Source organism: Protopterus annectens, chromosome 16.part0, assembly GCF_019279795.1.
Source record: "Protopterus annectens isolate FY-2018-M chromosome 16.part0, PAN1.0, whole genome shotgun sequence".
Lineage (NCBI taxonomy): Eukaryota > Metazoa > Chordata > Ceratodontiformes > Protopteridae > Protopterus > Protopterus annectens.
The window spans coordinates 207,730,524-207,750,904 of NC_056750.1; the positions used below are offsets into that span (position 1 = coordinate 207,730,524).

A 20,381-nucleotide genomic window follows, 5' to 3' on the forward strand; every position below is an offset into this window, starting at 1 on the left:
ACAATGGTTTAATGTTGGATAAACTGAATACCACTGGCAAAGATCTTTTAGACCTTTACACAGTTTTTGTATTCTTAATGTAGTATTTCTGTAGAACCCTATGTTTTAGACAGTTGTATGCTGTCGCTGTTTGTATTCTAGAATTATCCTTAGAAGTCTGTGCATTAGAACATTACTGTATATATTTTTATTCTTATTGTTTGCAACTTTTCTCCCCATGCCCCTGCTGAAAAAGAATCTTTTTTTGCCCAGAGTATCCCGGTCAACTAAAATAAATAAACAAATAATTTTCTTATAAAAAAAGAAAGCAATTTTAACCAACTTATATAAAAGAAAAAAAAAAACCATAAAAATAACTCAATGAAAGCACTTGTAATGTTTTCATACTTTTTCTAACCCCCAAAACTTTTTCTACCATTAAGAAAACTTGTAATATGTTCATTCACATTCCTTTGCTTATTACATAACACCTCTTAACTTGATGTTTTCCAAGCAAATAAACCATACACCTGATATAATCACTCTGTCCGTACCAGTCCTTATATTTTGAATGCTGTATTAATTCAGTGTTTGCTTTTTAGTCCTTTAAACTTCTACACTTCATATATCCTTTCTTAATAGTCTTGTTATTTTTTTGCATCTAAGAAAAACATGTTTTATGTTGTGGTCAGGGATCTGGCTTAGTAGCCTTAAGTTCAACCACCATATGGACAAAGTGGTGAGGAAATCCTTTTATGTTACGCAACTTATAAGTAAGGGCATGATATCTAGGTCCAAAGAGGTCATTATCCCACTGTACTCAACCCTTATCAGACCAGTCATAGAGTACAATGCTCCCTTTTTATGTAGCTGACCAGGCATGTGCAGCAACTAGAGCAACCTCACACATTCCTTACAAAAAGAATACATGTAACAAACCTGCCTTAAGCAGAGTGCCTTAAAGCTGTTTCCCTCTGTTCAGTCTCCTATAGACTGCTGAGAGGTGATCTTTGCCTGGCTTACAAGACACCTGCAAACCCCACACTTATGAATCTCCTTCACATTCGTAAGGCAGAGTACCAGAAGTACCAAGTCTAGCGACATGAATTTTGTCTGTGACTTAAACAGAACATGCTGGAGAGAGAGATATGTGTCTTATAGATTTCCCCTTGTATGGAGCATGCTTCCCATCCATGTGAAGCTGAGTTCCTCTATTACCCGGTTTAAGCACAACCTAGACCAGTGGATGGAGAATAGGAAATTTACACCAGGCCTGACACCCATGTGCCTTATGGACAGACAGCTTATAAATGCCTAGCCCTCAATTTCCTGTTTGGATACAGTATTGTTTCAGGAAAACTTGGTTAGGATTAGAAAGGCTGCCCAGGTCATTAGCCTAGTAACAGTCCATGAATCCATGAATCCTCTTCATTATTGCATCCTTTCAATTCACATTTCTTCTCTTCATAAACCTTGCGCTTCATATTTCATTAGACTTTTGATTTATCCACTGACATTCTCCAGAAAAATGTATCCCATTCATGTATTTCTTTGTACATTTTACCTTATTCCTTAACATTTTTTACGTGTAATTTGTCATGTCTGTCATCAAGACATTGTACCATGGTTTCCTTTCCTTTTGTAAATCTTCTGTTTTCAACTTCCATATATATAAAAAAACTCATTTGATATTCTGTCATTTATTCTCTCTGGTCAAATTTCTTTGTCTTCTCTTCCTCTCTCAATCTCAATTTTCATTCTTAAATCTACCCGTTATGCTCTCATCCTTCTTAGTCAACTTCCCTGGTGCCCTAACATAACATCCCCTAGTCAGTATGAATGCTGCCTTGGGTCTTCCCTATAGGTAGACTGTAGACCTATTGAAACTATCTGAGAAAACAAAAACCTGAATGGATATGTAAATAGATACGTAAAATGTCTTTACCTGAAAGAAGGTCTTCCAATTGAGTGTGTTATATGCCAGCATGGTCAAGATGTTGAATGCGTCAGCCTATACGTTCCTGAAAGCAGCTGACTGTATACCAGCCTTGGTCCTGGGGGTGTCAGTAACTAAAATGTAAAAATGATTCATTGTTACCTCTGAAATGTTTGGAAGCAGTACCAGTGCTGCATGGAGAAAGTGCTACCACTGATCCCTTCCTTAAGCATGGAGTTCAGTTAGTGGTCCTACCATTTGTTAGCCAACCCAGAAATGCCCTTTGTGATGTCATACAGCACTTAGACTCTGACAACAGATGTCTCATAGCAATGACTCAGTGCCATGTTGAAACAGTTAAAAACACCACTACATTGGTGTGGTACGTAAGCAGGCACATCCATTTTAACAGTGTGATTAAAAATGATATTTTTAAAAAGTAACATCAGTACAGATATAGTCATAGAAAAGAAAACAAACCATAATAACAATTCATTATTATTTTTGTACATTATGCAGGTTTTCTTTTTCATTCACTTCACCATTACCATTGTTCAGTTCCTGCCTTTCCTTAAATTTCACTCCTGCTCCTCCTGAACAATATTCTTTATGTGCTGTTTCCACAAATTCCATGTATTACAATTTAATTTGTTCCTTCCCTTTTCTAAAGATCCCACTGATAGTTATTTTATCATTTTTTTACAATATTCAGTACCTCAGTTACGGTTGGCTTAGATTTTGATTTCCATTTTCTAGCAACTGCTTTTTTTTTTGGCAGCCAGTAGCACTATCCATAGTAAGGCCTTAATATTTCCAGACAGTTCAGATCAGAAGAATCATTTCTTTAGGTGCAGCGATTTCCTCTTCCAACATTTCTGACAAAGTACTCTGTAGGGAGTTTTTAAATGTACCAACTTGTTACCTTCCTGATCATTTACTTAGCATTCCCCTGTCATTTTATCTTTTCTTAGACTTGTGCTATCAATCCCTGGTAGTGAAGGTAGTCTGTAACCTGCAGTCCAGCCTTCTTCTACGTCTCATCCCACTCTGCTACCATTTCTGCACTAGGATTTGCTACAATTTCTTCACTGGCATTTGCCCCCAAAATGTTGGTTCCTTTGTGCTATTTTTTCCAAATAAATTCCACCACCCTCTTGCCTATTTTCTGTACCCCTACTTGCAGTCATCCCTATTAATTAAAAATCTCAAGTCTCCATTCCCAAGTTGGCTTATTTTTTTAGAATAATTTCTGCTACGTCGCCTCACAGTTAGACGTTGCCCGTTCGATTCTGAGTTAGAGCGTCTTCTGTGTGACGACATACGTGAATGGGCGTTCCTTCGTTGAAGGTTAAGCCAGCACGAAAAATCTACTACCAATTATTAGCGGACGAGTTCCAAAGAAACAACAACCTTATGAATATAATATTGTGTGTGGTGGTTGTTGTGCTTAGACTTTCATCCAAATTATTGCCCTCTTTATTGAATTCCACCATTTCATCATCATCCCTTTCCGCTCTTGATTTATAACCTTCTGCTTGAGTTACACAAGTGAACCTTTACTGCATAGCTCAGAGGTATACCTTCTAATCAGGTAATCCTAAACGACCTTGTTATGTGTGGAGAATCAACTTTATCCTATTAGTTAATAATACTGCAACAGAGATCAGTCAGACGTCTGCTGTTATTTCTCCCAGTCACATTTCCTGTTTCCATTTATTGGTCTTGCATGTCTACCTTGCTGCCCCTGCACCTCACTTGTCCAGATCAACTATTTACATCAAGACTGAAAATACCACCATAGTATTTTGCATCAGCAAACTAATGAAATCTTTGATCCTCGAGAGGGTTGAAATCAAACCACATCACTAAGCTTGCTTCTTTCTGGCTAAATGCAAAGCAGAACTTTTCTGTTTAGCAGACAACCTTAACAGGTTCAGATGTGAGATCTCAGGCAGGTATAACGGAGGACTGGCTGTTCTTAATACACTTGATGTCAAAAAAGCCATTTATCATTATGTTTCTTTGTACTTGTGTACTACACAAGAATGCACAGCTGCTTGTCTCCTTTTCTAAGGAACATGAAGGGGACAAGTCTGTCCAAACCTTAATGGCTTGCCAGAGTAGTCTCAAGAGATATATACTTAGTCTTTTGCAGGTATCCCATTAAAGCTATTTCATCCAAAGCAGTCCATGTATGTGCTCCTCCTTCCAGAACATATGGAGTACAGTGTCCTAGTTGATCATCCACTTCACAAGACATTTTAGTCTGGTCATTCAGTCCAGGGGATAAGGTGGGGTTTAGAAGATAAGCTCTTAATGGTTTTCTTTAAAGAAGCCAGCTTCCCTCTCCCTTGCCTTTTAAAACTCAGTGTTTAGTCTGTGTATGAGAGTTCCTAGACAAAGTAATTTAATTGCATTATACCTGTCATAACTCCATATTTTGGGGGTCTTCTCATTCTGCAGTGAAACGTCTCTACCAGAAAAGTGTGTAGTCATCGTATTTACAGATGGTGAAGCTGGTTTGCTTGGAAGCATTGAGGAGAGAAAACTCTTTCCTTCTGTCATGCTTCTTTATAGGAAACAACTGGCAAGGTAGAAGGACCACACTTGTACTTTCTCTATTGGCAGAAGGGTAGTTCACTGCACTGATTGACAACCCCTTGAAGATCTGATGTTATGGTGTTTGTTTGATGACAGCACTAGGTAATTCATTGTATCATTAAGATGAGATAGAGATATTTTAAAACTGAAAGAGTGATTTTTTTCATCTAAACAGAATGAGGTTGGGTAGTTGGATACTTGCTACTAAAGAATATTCAGTTTGGGTTTTTAAAACAAAAAGTGTGAAAGTGGGTAATTTGCTTTTTTATACTAATGTGTGTTTGAGAAGAATAGGTATTAGATTTTTTGAAACTGAAAAGCGAAGCGCGAGATACTTTTCTGTTTGTAGATGCTGTCTGTAATAATTTCTATGTCTTTTGTCCACCTTCAGCTTTTAAACTTGAAATAACTATTTTTTTTATTTTATTTTTTATTTTATTTAACATTTGTTGACCGGGAAAGTCCGACTAGGTTCCACAGATCCTGTTTTCAGCGGAGGCCCGGGGAGAAATGTTCCAGAAGCATGTCTTTAACTAAAACCCATTGTGCTCCTTCTGTAAACATGAGCTTATTCTGTGATACGTAACTCTATACGTGTTTATGTATATAATGAACCTTCTGTTACTTCATTTTAAAAGTCTCTCTCAGATTTCCTGTAGCTGTTTTCTTTACAATCTACATTTAATATTTTTTTTGTTTCCTTACCTCTTCACAGTTACCCATCTGCTTATACCAGAGGTACTGGAGAACTCTGGATCTCTGAAGTGTTTTTGTATGGTTGTCAGAGGATTACAGCAGCAGCTCAGTTTGCCAGCTGCTGTCTTAACTTTCTTACAGTTTCTGGAGATTGTAGGGATTGTCTGCATCTTAACGGGGGCTGTTAAGGGGAGGCAGATCACTTCCCTAATAAACATGGGTAAAGTCAACCATCAGTATGTTTTACAGTAATCATGTACAATGCAGGATTGTGTTATAGCTACAGTTACAAATTAAGATGACATCCATTGTATTAACTAAAATACCCAATTAATGAGCCAAAATAATTGTAGCTTACTGTTTTAAAGCCCTGCTCACAGCCCATGTTACCACCAGTGTAGGATTAATGTAACCAGGCCACCTGAAATGGTTACTGAGCAACAGACTACTGTATGTTCATGTAACCACATCATGCACTATTCTGGACTTGCACGTCTGAAAAGTTCAGTATTTCTACAACTGATAACACTCTTGTCCTACTGTCGGTATGTAATCATATGCCAACTTCTTTTGATATTCATATGCCAACTGCTTTTGATATCTGGGTAACTGCTTTAATCCATGTCAGGTACAGAGCATATTCCGTATACTGGGTCCACGTGTTTAGCTATTTGCCATTGAATGTAAAAGTACTCAAAAGTGTGAATACTTGCAAGCACATTTGTGTAAAAGTGTATGACTATTTGCCATATATTGTAAGTAGCACATCTGTACTTGTAAAAGTGTATAATTATCTGCCATATGTTGTAAATAGCACATCTGTACTTGTAAAAGTGTAAGTATCTGCCATATGTTGTAGCACATCTCTGTATGTGTAAAAGTGTAGATATCTGCTGAACATATTTTGGGGGTTGTTTTATTTGTAAATACCTTATCACATTGTGGTGCCAGTCATGGCAGAAAGGATAATGTCTAACTAACCAATCCACCCATTTAACAAATGGAATGAATGCATGAATAAATAAGTCATCTGGTTTTGAAGCAAAGGAGGATTAGAGTACATCACTTTAAAAAATCTCCTGCCATGCAGATGTATTCCATCAATTACTGAAATCTGTATGTGCTTTGTGTGTTATTTAATGGGAGGAAAAGCAGTCATAATGAAGTTCTTGCTGACAAATTATTGAGCTGGGTTGTCAGATAATTGTAGCCATGATTTCTATGAAGATTCAGTTAAGACATTTAAATAATCTCATTCGTTCATTCTCTGATTTCTAGGAATTCAGTGTTGAAGGGTAGCCAGATCACATCCTGGCAGCCACTGTGCTGAAGAAAGGAAATGATCCTGAAAGGGTGCTAACCTAGCACAGGCCACCCCTACTCACAGCTACACAGTACACACACCTGTAAGCAATTTGCAGGTATGCTAGTTGACCCACAAGACCTTTGCACAATCCAGCAGAGAACTAGAGCACCAAGGGAGGACATGCATACTCCACACAGAAGGCCCCGGCTAAGAAATTAACTGGATACCAAAGTACTTCAAGGCGATAATGCTAACCACTGTGCCAGTATTTAAGCTACTTCTTTTTCCATTTCATAATTGTGTGCAAAATGTATCACTGGAAGCTGTATTCAGAAGAAATCTGGCTATTTCAGTTGTTAGTATTTCCTACAGAATTGCTGTACTGTGCATGATATGGTTTAATGAATGTGTCACACATCTTTGACCTTGTTTATCAAATTCTGCCTCTGTAAATAGCTTCTTGTGTTTCAGACCTTGTAACTGTATATCATTTAAATTATTTTATTGTTAAAGTAATCTAAATTGACCATACTGTACAGTTTGTACCCTGGTGATGGCTGAAGTACACGACCAAACAGTGATATTTTTTCCTGTCTTTCAGCTTTAAAGAAACACAAACTACCAGGTGACACGTCCCTAATGACATATCGTGGTCATGGGGTTCTTCACACACTGATCCGATGCAGATTTTCCCCATCCTTCACTACAGGACAGCAGTATGTCTACAGTGGTTGCTCCACAGGCAAAGTTGTCAGTAAGTTTATTTAGTTATTAAGTGAAAGTCTTGAGAGTTTATTTTTTCATACTGGTTATTACTAAAGATTCACATCGCTTAAACCATAGCAGCAAAACAGCACAAAATCTGCATAATGTGCACATGGTTTTAGTAGGGGAAATAGTATTTGATAACACTCCTGCTCTGTAACTCCAGAAAAACGGAGGTGGTTGTTGTTGTGCCTTTTGACTTTTCCCGGTTAGGGGCCGCCACAGCGGAACTCCGGTCCGCTAATGATTGGCAGTAGATGTTTACATGCCGAGTTGCCAGCTCTGACGCACAACATTCAACGAAAGTACGCCCATTCACGCATGTCTCCACACAGAAGACGCTCTAGCTGAGAATCGAACAGGACAACGTCTTACTGTGAGGCCACAACGCTACCGCAGCACCACCACCGCAGTCCAGAAAACCTGAGGTAATGAAGTTTTTTGCATGTCTAGACAGGTCCAAATTAGTGTGTGTCAGTACTTGGGTTTGATTGCTAAGGTGGAAAGGATACAGTAGAGGTTTATTAACATACGGGATGGTTTTACGAGTTAGTTTCTAGATAGAAATGTTTTGCCCCAAGTCTGCTGTCCTTACAGTACAGAAGACTGAGAAGCAAAATGATAAAATGATACTGTATATCTAATGGGCACATTTTTGAAAGCATTGGAGTACACAGAGTCTGTAGTAGAGCATCCATTAAATTAAGGCTCAATTTGTACAGAAATATTCATAAAATAAAATTTAATAAAGATGTTTGTTGGAAAAAAGTGGTTCTTTCAAAATGTGTGGGTGGATATTCTAAATTACTTAATATTGAATCTTTTAAAAAGAAATTTGATATATTTTTTCCTGTTCCAAAATGTTTTGACCTTTGTCTTAGCAAGTGTTTAAGACCATTAAGTCATTGCCTGACTTAAAAATGTTACCACCCATTTTGTATTTTGGCTGTACCAAGTACTAAGCCTTATCAGATGCGTAGTTGTATGTTAGTATCTAGTAGTACTGTGTCATATTTGTTACACCAAATACTAAACCCTATCAGATGCGTAGTTGTATGTTAGTATCTAGTAGTACTGTCATATTTGTTACACCAAGTACTAAACCTTATCAGATGCGTAGTTGTATCTTAGTATCCAGTAGTACTGTGTTATATTTGTTACAGCAATTCTTTTAAGGTTCTTGATCTGTATGTAGGGATTTTAACACACAAAGTCTGAGCCCATCATCTGGTCAAGAGCAGCTGTGCACTTAAGTGTATATCTGTGACTCTCGGCAATATTTCTCTATGTAAGCTTGAGATACTGTACTAGAAAGCATTGCAGAAAGGTGGGAGAGGACAAGTAGCATCTTAGTTGTATTGAGACAGGCATGGCATCTGTTAAAGCTGATCTAGCAGGTGACTGAATGAATGAGTAAAGGGTACAGCACTGGCAGCTCAGGTATTAGATACAGACTTTTTCATAGTTCACGGTTTGGGTAAATTGTTCTCTTAGGTATCACCAGATAAGCAGTATGTGTTAATTGATGTTATGTATATTGTGTTATTTTTTTTTTCTGAAGACACTGATTGTGTTGTCCATCCTTTGTGACTGCTGGAACTACTATGATCGTGATTATTTTCTACTATGTTAGTCTGTATATGCTGTATTTCATTCAGCTATTTACATGGATTCTTGCAATTTTGCACTTGTATAGTACTGCAGCTATGCAATATGTTTATTGACTATGTCAGCTGTATACCACTTCAGATGTGTAATATGTATATTTACTGTGTTCATCAGTTCTCTTTCCTATTCTCTTTGCCATATGTCCCAGGTAGTGTCTCTGAAGACAGTCCTCTACAATACCACTCATGAGTAACTCTCAACTGTTGAAATTTTCACAGAATGTCCAGATTTTTGCCTCATATTTTCATCTGCTGCGCATACATTTTTTTGTTTTCTGGCCAATCACTGAGGATTAAAGTCACTAATGACATATGTTTGAGTTTCAGAGGTTATATCTTTCAGAAGCATGCTAACTCAAGTCATGTTGTTCTAGCACCTTCTAAGTTTATGAGCAATACTTAAAATATGTTCCTATTTGTAGGCCTTTGACCCCCCCCCCATTATTTTAGACTTTGTCCAGATTTCATTTGCTAAGAGGTTGAAAGATATGCAGTCATGTGGTTATCAAACAAAACAAATCATTCTATATGTAACTAAATAAAACCTTTGTCTATAGACAGATAAGATAGGAACATCCCATATCATCCCCTACCTCTAGGACTCAAGGCCAGCAGGAGTTTTGGGAGTTCAAAACATAAAATGTTCCCAGGCCACCCAAGTCCTCGTCTTTTTCCACAGTATTGTTTATGGAAGGATCTCTATTCAGATAGTGTTTGCCACATCTACTGGGTCTTCCAGGCTACCTTTTATTTTAGGAGGTATGTTACTGATATCTAGCAAGCATACTGCTGGAATTTTGTGAGGTTTTTCAGTGCCTTTACCTTTCTGGTCACTTCCAACCTCTTAATCCTTAATTTTTAAGGTTAATCTCTTTTTTGATCTATTGTCTGACTTTCTCCTACCATGTAGGGATACTAGCGATTATCCTGATAACCGCATTAATCTCCCTGAGTCAGGCAGTCGGTATAATGTTTATTGTCTCTTAATGCTTAGGTTATGGGTGTTCTAGTCCTGTCATAGAGTATTAGTGTGCCTGTTTTGTAAGTCAGATATTTCCAATTCTGGTCCTTCTGGAGATCTTATCCTTCAAGACAACTTTTAAAATGATCCACCCAGCAAATTATGCTGCTGTCGAGGAATGTGGGACTGGTCCTCATGCATATAGTAGTTGTATACTTACAATAATGACAAATGTGTAATACCTAGGTCCATCTTCTAGAACTGCACCATCCTTCCATTTTGCCATCATGTTAGGGGTTTGGAAGCTGCTCCAGAGAGCTTTTGTGTTTTCCCTTGATTTCTTTTCCTGTGCTCTGCCTTCCGCAGAGTAATGGAGATCTTGAGGTGGATCCTGCCACTCACAGAATTGTGGGAAAATTGGAGGAGTTAGGTGGCCTGGGTAAATTTTAGGTGACACACTGCCCAAGTCTTGTGCGTTTAGAGTTCTAGAAGTATGGAAAGACAAGACTGGTCCTACAATCTCTGTCATTATGAAAAGTAAACACTTTTCTTTTGTGCTCACACATTTTGGATTTCGTTGTTAATGTTCATTCCAATAACACTACAATGTCCATTGCTTATATAATCAAAACCTTCCAAACTTTCCTGCATTTGTCAGCTCATATGCTTGGACCCACACTTTGTTAGCTGAGAAAGGACCACAATGAGATATTACCAAAAGTAACACTACTTCAACATATTCAACTGCTGGAGAAAGGAGAAGCCTGACCACTACCTTAGGTATGTCAAACTCATAAATGTGGAGTCAGCCCATCACAGAAACTATATTTGTAATGAAACTGCATGCCTGCTTAAATTGAAGTAGAATATTGTACCTAAAGCATCTAAACTACACAGCCACTCTAAACTATTAATGTTCATCATATTGATCTCTGTTGCAGTAGTCTTAGCTATATGGGGTTGTATCCTGCTAAGGATGTAACAACTGTCCAGCTTCCAAAGCTTCCACATGCACAAACTGTCAGGCAGCTCAAACTGAGCTGACTAAAAGACAAGTTTGGGTGCCAAGCCCTTTAGAGCCTTACTGCTGCTGAAGAGTAAAGTCCTCTGAGGCTTTCAGTAACTGCTGTGGTCATTAACTGTACCTCAGACTGCACATCTTTTACCCCAGATCCCTCTGGTGTAGCACCTACAGCTTCTATGAACTGGGAGTTAATAACCACTTTTGCAGCTGCTGGGGCTCTCTCAGTGGGCAAGGGAGAGCCTTTCTTGTTGGCCCTGGAAGAGGGAACAGGGAAGGATTCCCTCTTGTGTCAGAATGTTGTGCCCATCCCTAGGGAAGCAGCTGTTGGTTAGTAATACTGTTGGGCATACCTCCCAACTGTACAGAATTACTCTGTTTTTACCAAGTTTTGGGGTCCAAATAATGGGGTGCCACAATTCCCGAGTGGCACTCCTTCATTTACGAATTTCTCCCAGCTTTGTTTGTATTTTCGCAGTTTTGAGCTGACGTCATCACGTGCATGACGACTTCATCTCCGTCGAGGCTACCAGCCTGTCGGAATTGAGCTCAAGGGCTCACGTGGGCTGGCTGTTCAAATGATCTGCGAGCAGGAGCAAAACGGTTCTAACTCCCCCAGGAAGGCAACAGTTTCCTTAACTTAGCTCAGGAACAGAACATCAGGAAGGCAACAGTTTCATTAACATAGCTCAAGAACAGAACATTTATTTCTTCTGCCTGTTGACTGCACTTGTGAGCGGGAAGTCCTGCAGAGATATCAGAACGAACTGTCAGCAAGGAGTTTACACTCAAGGAGAGAAGTAATAAACATGTTTCATTTATGTAAGAGCAAGCTGGAATGGAAAGGGTGTGTGTGTGTGAGTGTGTGTGTGTGTGTGTCTGTGTGTGTCTGTGACAATTTATATTTAAGTGTCAAGACTTTCAGTATTCAGTCTTGCCTTTCTGATCACCAGCTATTTTCAGGGATGGGAAGCTTATCTTCCATATGGTTAACTATACCCTTCACATTTCTTTTCTACTACAATTCTATTTCTGTGGACAGGCAATCCTCTACCGAAAAAATATATATTTACTTTACTTACTATACTGAATGTTTCCCCTTCACGCCAATGTTGTGCAACCTTGGAGTGAAACTCTTTCAGCAGGAGTGTCAGAGGTGGCTATTGTGTGAAAGGGTTTGCTTTTCTTGTAAAAACTGCTCTCAAAAATGCATTCCCTTCATTTACTTTCTGACAAATGCCCTTATTTTTTAATGTATTCTTTATAAATGAAAATAAATACTTGGCAAAAAGAAATATTAAATACGAGCTTGCCCAAGTTTACCCAAGTTACGAGCTTACAAGCAGCTTACTTTTGGGCTTAATGTGTAAGGTTAGAGAATGTTTGATCATGTAAAATTCTCTAAATGACTTTAGAATTACAGACGTCACACTCAGGATATGATGCCTGAATGTTTAAAGATGTGCTACACCTCCTTAATCCTTATTCAGATAACCTGATGACCTCAGCTCTATTTAATGGATAATTTAAGTATTTAGACTGAACAATTTTTAGCTATAGCCTGCAATCTTATTATGGTAACCCTATTTTCCAGGTTATTAAGAGTCTGACTTAAGACCTTATGAAATGAAACTTGCTAGAATTATGTTTGTCAGCAATAGTGATGAGCAAGAGCATAATTGTATGACAAGAATTCTTCCTTACACCTATATGAGAGGTCATTATAGTTTGTCTACAAGAAACTTGGATAACTTAGGAGATAGACATGTTTATTTTTAGAAATTATCTATTAAAATCATCTGACAATTGGCACAGATTTTTTTTTTTTCCCTTTGGTTTGGTATCACCATTTGACCTTAAAGTTAAAAAATAAATAAACAAAATAAATGAATAAATACATTTAAAATTGAGACAAGAAAGAGATTATAAATAAGGTTCTGCTTATCATTTGAAAACTGTAGATAACATGCCATCTGTGTGGTATAGCTGGATATCACTTCTAAGTGTGATGCAGATAACCTGAGTATGACTAGCAGTTTGAGTGTCTTTGAGCTGGCAGAGTAGGATGGCAGTCGTTGGACCCCCATCTTGAGGGGAGACGGTGGCAGCTCCAGCTCACCTTTTGGGGTGACATCTAGTGAGAGTGTGTTGCACTCATGGAACATAAGTGTGTGTGTGTGCATGTGTGTGAGCAGCTGAGCACACATTTATATGTGGAGGGGGGGTTAGTTTTGCTAACTTGATGCCTGGGCTGAGACTGAGAACAGTAACGAGTTCAGATCTGAGACAGCAGTATTCGACTCAGTGACATGGTAATGAGTCACTAATGGGTTATTTCTTATTGCTGATTTATCTTGTATGTGAATCAGAAATTCTGTCTGTTGCACTAATTGACTAATCTGTATTGGGCAATTAATGTGAGTGGAGAGAAAGTCTCTCAATCTCAGGCTAGGTGTTTGTAAATGCAGAAGTATAAAATTCTCATTGGGGAAAATACTACAACTCCAACTACCAGGAATCTGCTCTCACTACAAGGAAATTTAGCAGAAAAAGTACAGTTTTGTACCTACCATAAATGTAGATGTTCGAGGATCCACATTGCTGCAGTCCTTACTATTGGGTAGTCCGCTATCCAGTCGGCCCGAATACCAAAGTATATGGCTGATGTCGGTCAGGGCGCATTAGACTGACGTCAGTACGTCAGGGTACTAATGCGCATGACCGACGTCATATCCTCAGTCTTTTCTTGCCCCAGATGTCAGAAGACCCTGAAAAGATAAGGCCCAAAATCCAAAAACATACCTGCACCAAAAATATGTACAATATATTTACAAAATTAGCTGAACATAACTTCACCTACACAACCACCCCTAAACACAGAGGGGAAGGAGGGAGGGAAAATTGGACTGCAGCAATGTGGATCCTCGAACATCTACATTTATGGTAGGTACAAAACTGTACTATGTTCTTCATTCCACATTGCTGCAGTCCTTACTATTGGGTAGAATCCCAAAGCAGAGGTAAGGGAGGCTGGTAAATTATAAGGAAGCAGGAACTGACAACATGCCTTGCAAAATAGCTGTGGCAAAACCAGCCCTAGACTTAGAGTAGAGAGGAAGGTGATAATGCTTGGAGAAAGTATGTACTGAACTCCAAGTAGCTGCCTCCAAAATATCCTTTGTTGCCACCCCCCTTAGAAATGCTGTTGAAGTGGCAGTAGCCCTAGTGGAATGAGGCCTAATCCCAGCTGGAATCTCCTTGCCATGATGGGAATAACAAAATGCAATGCAACTCCCAATCCACCTAGAAATAGTTTGTTTTGACACAGGCTTGCCCTGCGAGCTCAAAGCAAAAGAAACAAACAACTGGTGAGACTGCCTAAAATCCTTAGTCCTGCTCAAATAATAACGCAATTGCCTGTGTACATCTAAAGTGTGCAAAATCTTTTCCTGTTTATTTTGGGGATCTGCATAAAAAGTAGGCAAATGAATAGTTTGGTTTAAAGCCACACTAGAAACCACCTTAGGCATAAAGGAAGGATTAGTACGTAAAGATACCCTATCCTTATGAAAAATCAAAAAAGGCTCCACTGCCATAAGGGCCTGCAACTCAGAAACCCTTCTTGCAGAAGTAATGGCCAACAAAAAAGCAGTCTTCCATGACAAGTATTTCAATTCAGCAGTAGCCGCAGGCTCAAAAGGTTGTAGAGTAAGTTTCTCCAACACAAAATTGAGATCCCAAGCAGGAGTAGGAGCTCTACGTGGGGGTCTTATGTTCTTTGCCCCTCTAAGAAATTGTTTGAACAAAGGATGCGAAAACAATGGTGGGTCACAATCATAATGAGCTGAAATTGCTGCAGCATGAATCTTAATGGAAGAAAAGGACAAACCTTTGTCCAATAATTCAGTAAGATATTGAAGAGCCACACCCAAATTTGGCTCAGAAATCTCCAAATTGTTTGCTGCACTCCAAAATAAGAATCTCTTCCATTTTTCTGCGTACACTTTCCTTGTACTAGGTCTCCTGGCTTCCATAATCACATTTAAAACTTGTTGAGGAAGTTGAGACCTGCTGTCTTTCAAAACAGAATATGCCAGGCTGCTAGATGAAGAGAATGGAGCTTGACATTGAGCAGATGACCGTCCTTCTGAGACAACAGGTGTGGAATCAAGGGTAAAGGCCATGGAGGCTTCCTTACCAGACTCCTCAGTAATGGGTACCAGTGCTGCCGAGGCCAATCTGGAGCTATTAAAATCATCCTTGGCTTGTCTTGTCTGACCTTTAGAAGCACCTTTGGAAGAAGAGGCAGAGGTGGAAACGCATACACATGAAGATTTTTCCAACTGAAAGAGAGAGCATCCACTTTCCAAGCTGTGTGATGAAAACTCTTTGTGCAAAACTTTGGCAGCTGGTGGTTTAGTGGAGAAGCGAACAGATCTATGTCTGGAGTTCCCCATGACACTGTCAAGTTTTGAAATACATGAAGATCCAGTTTCCACTCGTGGGGATCCATGATTTGTCTGCTTAACACATCTGCTAAGGAGTTCTGTGCTCCCGGCAGAAACCTTGCCTGAAGAGTTAGTTGCAAGCTGAGCGCAGTCTCCCATAAAATCATTGCTTGCCTGCACAATGGGTAAGAATGTGTTCCCCCTTGTTTGTTGATGTACCACATGACAGTAGTGTTGTCTGTTAGAATCAACACCTGCCCTGGAAGAAGTAATTCCTTGAAAGCCATTAATGCAAACTGGACTGCTAACATCTCTTTCATGTTGATATGTAGATGCTGTAGTCTGGCAGGCCACTTGTCTTGTATCCACTTTCCATTTAGATGAGCTCCCCAAGCAATGTCTGAGGCATCTGTCGTTAGAATCTGACTCGCCTCTGGCCGGGTCACAGAGAGTCCCTTGTTTAGGTGACATTCCTGAGCCCACCACAAAAATTCCTTTTGAATGCAAGGTATTATTTGAATGACAGTGTCCAAATCCTGGCAGTGCTGTGTCCATACATTTTGAGATACCATTGTAGCTTCCTCATATGCAGTTTGGCATTGGGAAGCACCAGAATACAAGATGCCATGAACCCTAAGGCTTGAAGGACTGTCCTTGCAGTCAGCCCGGACTGAAGAGATAGTTGATGGAAGTAACTGGAAAGATTCTTTTGCTTGTCCGGGGTTAAAAAGGCCATCTGGGCTGCTGTATTCAGTCTCACACCCAGAAAGCACATGTCTTGAGAGGGTACTAGACTGGACTTTATTTCGTTCACAGAATACCCTAGGCATCTTAGCACTGCTATGACATATTCCAGATGCTGTAGAAGGTCTTCCTTTTCTTGAGCCAGAATCAGGCAATCGTCCAAGTACGGGTAGATTTGAATCCCTTTCAGCCTGAAGTAAGCTATCACTGGAGCCAGAACCTTTGTGAATACTCTGGGCGCAGTAGATAAGCCAAAGGGCAATGCAGAGAACTGATAATGAGAACTTCCAGCTCGAAAACGCAGATACTTTCTGCAACTTAATCTTATAGGCACATGAAGGTAAGCTTCCTTGAGATCTAAAGTTACCATCCAATGATCTTTGCCCAGTAGAGGTAAAAGCTGTTGTAACGTCAACATTTTGAACTTGGGAATGTCCAGATAAGTGTTGAGGATAGATAAATCCAAAATTGGTCTCCACGTGTTCCCCTTCTTCGGTACTAGGAACAGGCGAGAATAAAATCCTAGGCCTCTTTCTGGCACAGGAACTGGCTGAATGGCCCCTATTTGGAGTAACAGAGAAATTTGTTTGTGCGCCTCTTGTCTTTGTAGAGGAGGAATGTCTGGCATGCCTTTGAAAGGAGGCAAGGTATGGAAATAAAACCTGTAACCGTGGTGAATAATATCCAGAACCCATCTGTCTTGGGTAATTAAATCCCAATTTTCTTTGAAAAGAGACAGCCTTCCTCCCAACGGTGCTGCCAGGCGAGAAAGAACTGGCAGCTGAAAAGGCAGGTCATTGGGTCTGCTTACGAAAGGACTGACCCCTGCCCTCCCCAGAAGTCTGAGCAGGGGAACTCCCTGTCCTAGGCCTAAAAGAACCCTGAGCTCTGCCTCTACCACGTCTAGACCTACCCCTAGACTGGGAATCATAAGCAGGAAAAGTCCAACCCTTAGCAGGCCAATTTCTACTAAATTTCGGAGGCTGCACCTGTAAGAAATCTTTAACAGTTTGCATAGATTTAGCCTTGTCCTCCATTTTCTTCAAAACTGCTTCCACAGGCGAACCAAACAACACATCAGACTGTAAAGGAGCATCCAAAATCCTTGTCTTAACATGCTCAGCTAAGATCTGATCTCTCAACCAGGCGTGCCTACGAAGAACAGAACCAGTGGCAGCCACCCTGGAGGAGGCCTGCACAGCATCAAAACCACATTGCAATGAATGTTTACCCACCTGTTCAGACACATGAACTAAATCCTGCAACTCTTTACAGTCAATACCTTCCGCCAGAGCATCCACCTTAGATTTCAACTGTGAAAGAAGATAATTCTGATATTTTAACATGTGAAACTGACAATTCAACGCCCTCATAGCTAAAGTGGAAGAAGTATACACTTTCTTTCCCCATCTATCCAAAGCCCTCGCCTCTTTATCAGGAGGGACAGGATTTTTAACAACTGAGGCCTTTACACCTTTAGGCCCCTGAGAGACAGTTTCCGGATCTGCCCTAGGACTCTTAAAAAGATACTTATGAGCTTCAGGCACCCTATAATACCTATCCGGTTTAGCTGGGGCAGGAGGCAAAGAATCAGGATTCAGGGAAGCCTCTGCAAAAACATCTTCCACCACATTCAAAACAGGAGGTATAGCTAAAGGCCTATGCTGGGGTAAAAACAAGAACTCCCTAAGCCTTTTCCTGGAATCAGAGAAATCTTGGCCTTCCCATTTAAAATGCTCCCTCATGGAATGCAAAGTCTCTGAAAAAGAAAAATCCTCAGGAGGAGAAGCTGAAGGAGTGGAATCATCCACATCAGAATCAGAAAAAGTAGGGAACTCCTGCAAGTCTTCAGCCGAAGACTCAGAAGCCTCCGAGGCTTGCTCAAAACTCTCAAACTCAGGTTCCACCCTAGGCCTCTTATCAGGAGGGGGCATAGAACCCCTTATCATAGTAATCAAATCTTCTGCCATTTTAAGCATATGTTTCTTAGGCAAAGACCCTGAAGCACTAGGAGAAACCCCCACTGAAGCAAAACTTGGCCTGCCCCTTAAGGAAGCCTTGGGAACAGAAGGGGAGGCCCTAACCACCTTAGGAAGTGAGGGAAGAACAGCCACCTGAGAAGCCCCCTCAGCCTGGCCTACATCCTGAGAGGAAACATCCTGTAACAGTAAAGTGTCTCCCTGAGACTCCAAAGAAACACCTGGCAAAACCTCCGGCTCCACTGAGTTTCTAAAGAACCGACGCCTGGGACTGTCGGTTCTTCCCCTAGGCTTTACTGTTTTGTCCTTGCGCTTTTAGTCGAAGCGGCCGGAGCATCCGACGGCATTTTATAGTTACAACGCTTCCCAAACACTAACCTGGCACAGTCTAACCTTCTCTTAATAGTGCGTTTATTAAATCTAGCACAAGAGCGGCAGCCAACAACGTCGTGCTCAGGCCCTAAACAAGGTATACACAAAGTATGGTAATCCCTATGAGGTATCTGTTTCCCACAAGAAATACAGTTATTTACTTTTTCTGACATCCGGTTAAATACTGAGGCAAGAAAAAACCAAAATAATCCCCAACGGGGTACTTAGCCAACTTTGATTCGGTCTGAAACTCTGACTTCAGAAACTTTCAGAACGCCAACCTGCACTCGCAAAATTGCTTCTGCATCGGACCATGCGGCAAAAAAGACGGAGGATATGACGTCGGTCATGCGCATTAGTACCCTGACGTACTGACGTCAGTCTAATGCGCCCTGACCGACGTCAGCCATATACTTTGGTATTCGGGCCGACTGGATAGCGGACTACCCAATAGTAAGGACTGCAGCAATGTGGAATGAAGAACATCTGGAAGCATAGTTTACAGAAATTCAGTTTCTTCATCACTGTGAGTAGGTTAGTTAAAATACTGAAGGTGTACAGTATGATACATTTCTGCATGTAAGGAAGACATAAAGGTATTTGTCTTCATTTTCTTACAGAACAAAGATAATGCCGCAGCAGTAAGGGAGAAGATTAGTAATTAAAATAATCCTAGACATAATTTTCTGTTTATTTGCAATTTACTCTTTACAAAGGCAACAAGACTATATACAAATATTGCTCAACTAAAGAATAAGGCTAAAACAACAATTTTGATGAATTGTATTAGTCATTAATAAAAGATGGAATAATTTGTGCAATAAGAAAAATTGAAAGGGGTCAGGCTGTTAAAACAAACAGGCAAAATTAATAAAATGAACAATAACATTAGGGAAAAAATTACAGAAAATGTCATTGGCTTCAGAAAAGCTTACAGTGATGCTGAAGCCTTAACCCAGAAAGAAAATTTCAGCATAGCAGTCAGCCTTTTCATTTCAGAGAATTCTTTTCCATTACTGTTACCCCTAGCAGTGGCTGTAGTGCAGACAGCAGTCTTCCTGAGAAAGTGCATGCTAATGCAGCATTTCTGGTGGAGCAGCTGTCCGCAGAAATGGTAGCAGATCCTGATTAACACAATAGAGCAGGTCAGGGAATTGTTGTGCCAAAGTAATTTTCTCTGGTAGGAAACTGAGTACAGTCTTTTAATGGCATTCACTGTTACTGGACTAGTGGGTTATACTTTTGACTACAGGTAAGTTTATTGGAGCCATGTATATGTTTGTGTATGGATGCACATTACTCTACTAAAATAATTTTTTTCTCTAGAAGGAAAAAGTGAACACTGTCTTTTGACAGTCCTAAGGGAGTGGTAGCTGCAATGTGACTACACTTAAGAAAAGTTTAGCTATTGGTACTTGTGTGCTTTGTGTTGAGTTGTGTTGGAGCAAGCATGCAAGTGTGACTGTGATCAACTGTATGAGGGTTGTTTGTTGATGCTTGGAGATGTGTATATATGTGTGTGTATGTTGTGTTGGATCCATGCAGATGTTGTGGTGAGAGTGTGATCAAGTGTATGGGGACTTTTTTGTGGATGCTTGGATATGTCTGTCTGTGTTTTGGGGCATGCATGCAGATGTGTGGGTGAGAGTGTGATGAAGTGTACAGAGGCTTGTTTGTGGATACCCATATGTATATGTAAAAATGTCCCTATTTAATACACCCGGTGGCCTGAGATACTTGGGCTCAAACCCTGTACCTTGGGTACAAGGTAAAAAGAGCCTAATGTCCCTAGCCACCACCACTTGTGAATATATGCCCCATATTTTTCATCTGTTCCTCATAAAATCTATGTTTTTTCAGGATTTTTGTGGCAAATCACTAAAGGATTGAATTAACTAAATAATGA

The 20,381-nt window shown here is 40.0% G+C and overlaps 1 protein-coding gene across 1 annotated transcript in view; it reads left to right on the forward strand.

Moving 5' to 3' along the window:
- DCAF11 (DDB1 and CUL4 associated factor 11) overlaps nucleotides 1–20,381 on the forward strand; it is a gene marked incomplete in the record, with an annotated part of 1,824,350 nt that overhangs the window by 1,670,918 nt on the left and 133,051 nt on the right. The window contains 1 exon segment of the mRNA XM_044057850.1: nucleotides 7,120–7,272. Coding sequence (XP_043913785.1) covers nucleotides 7,120–7,272 — 153 coding nt within the window.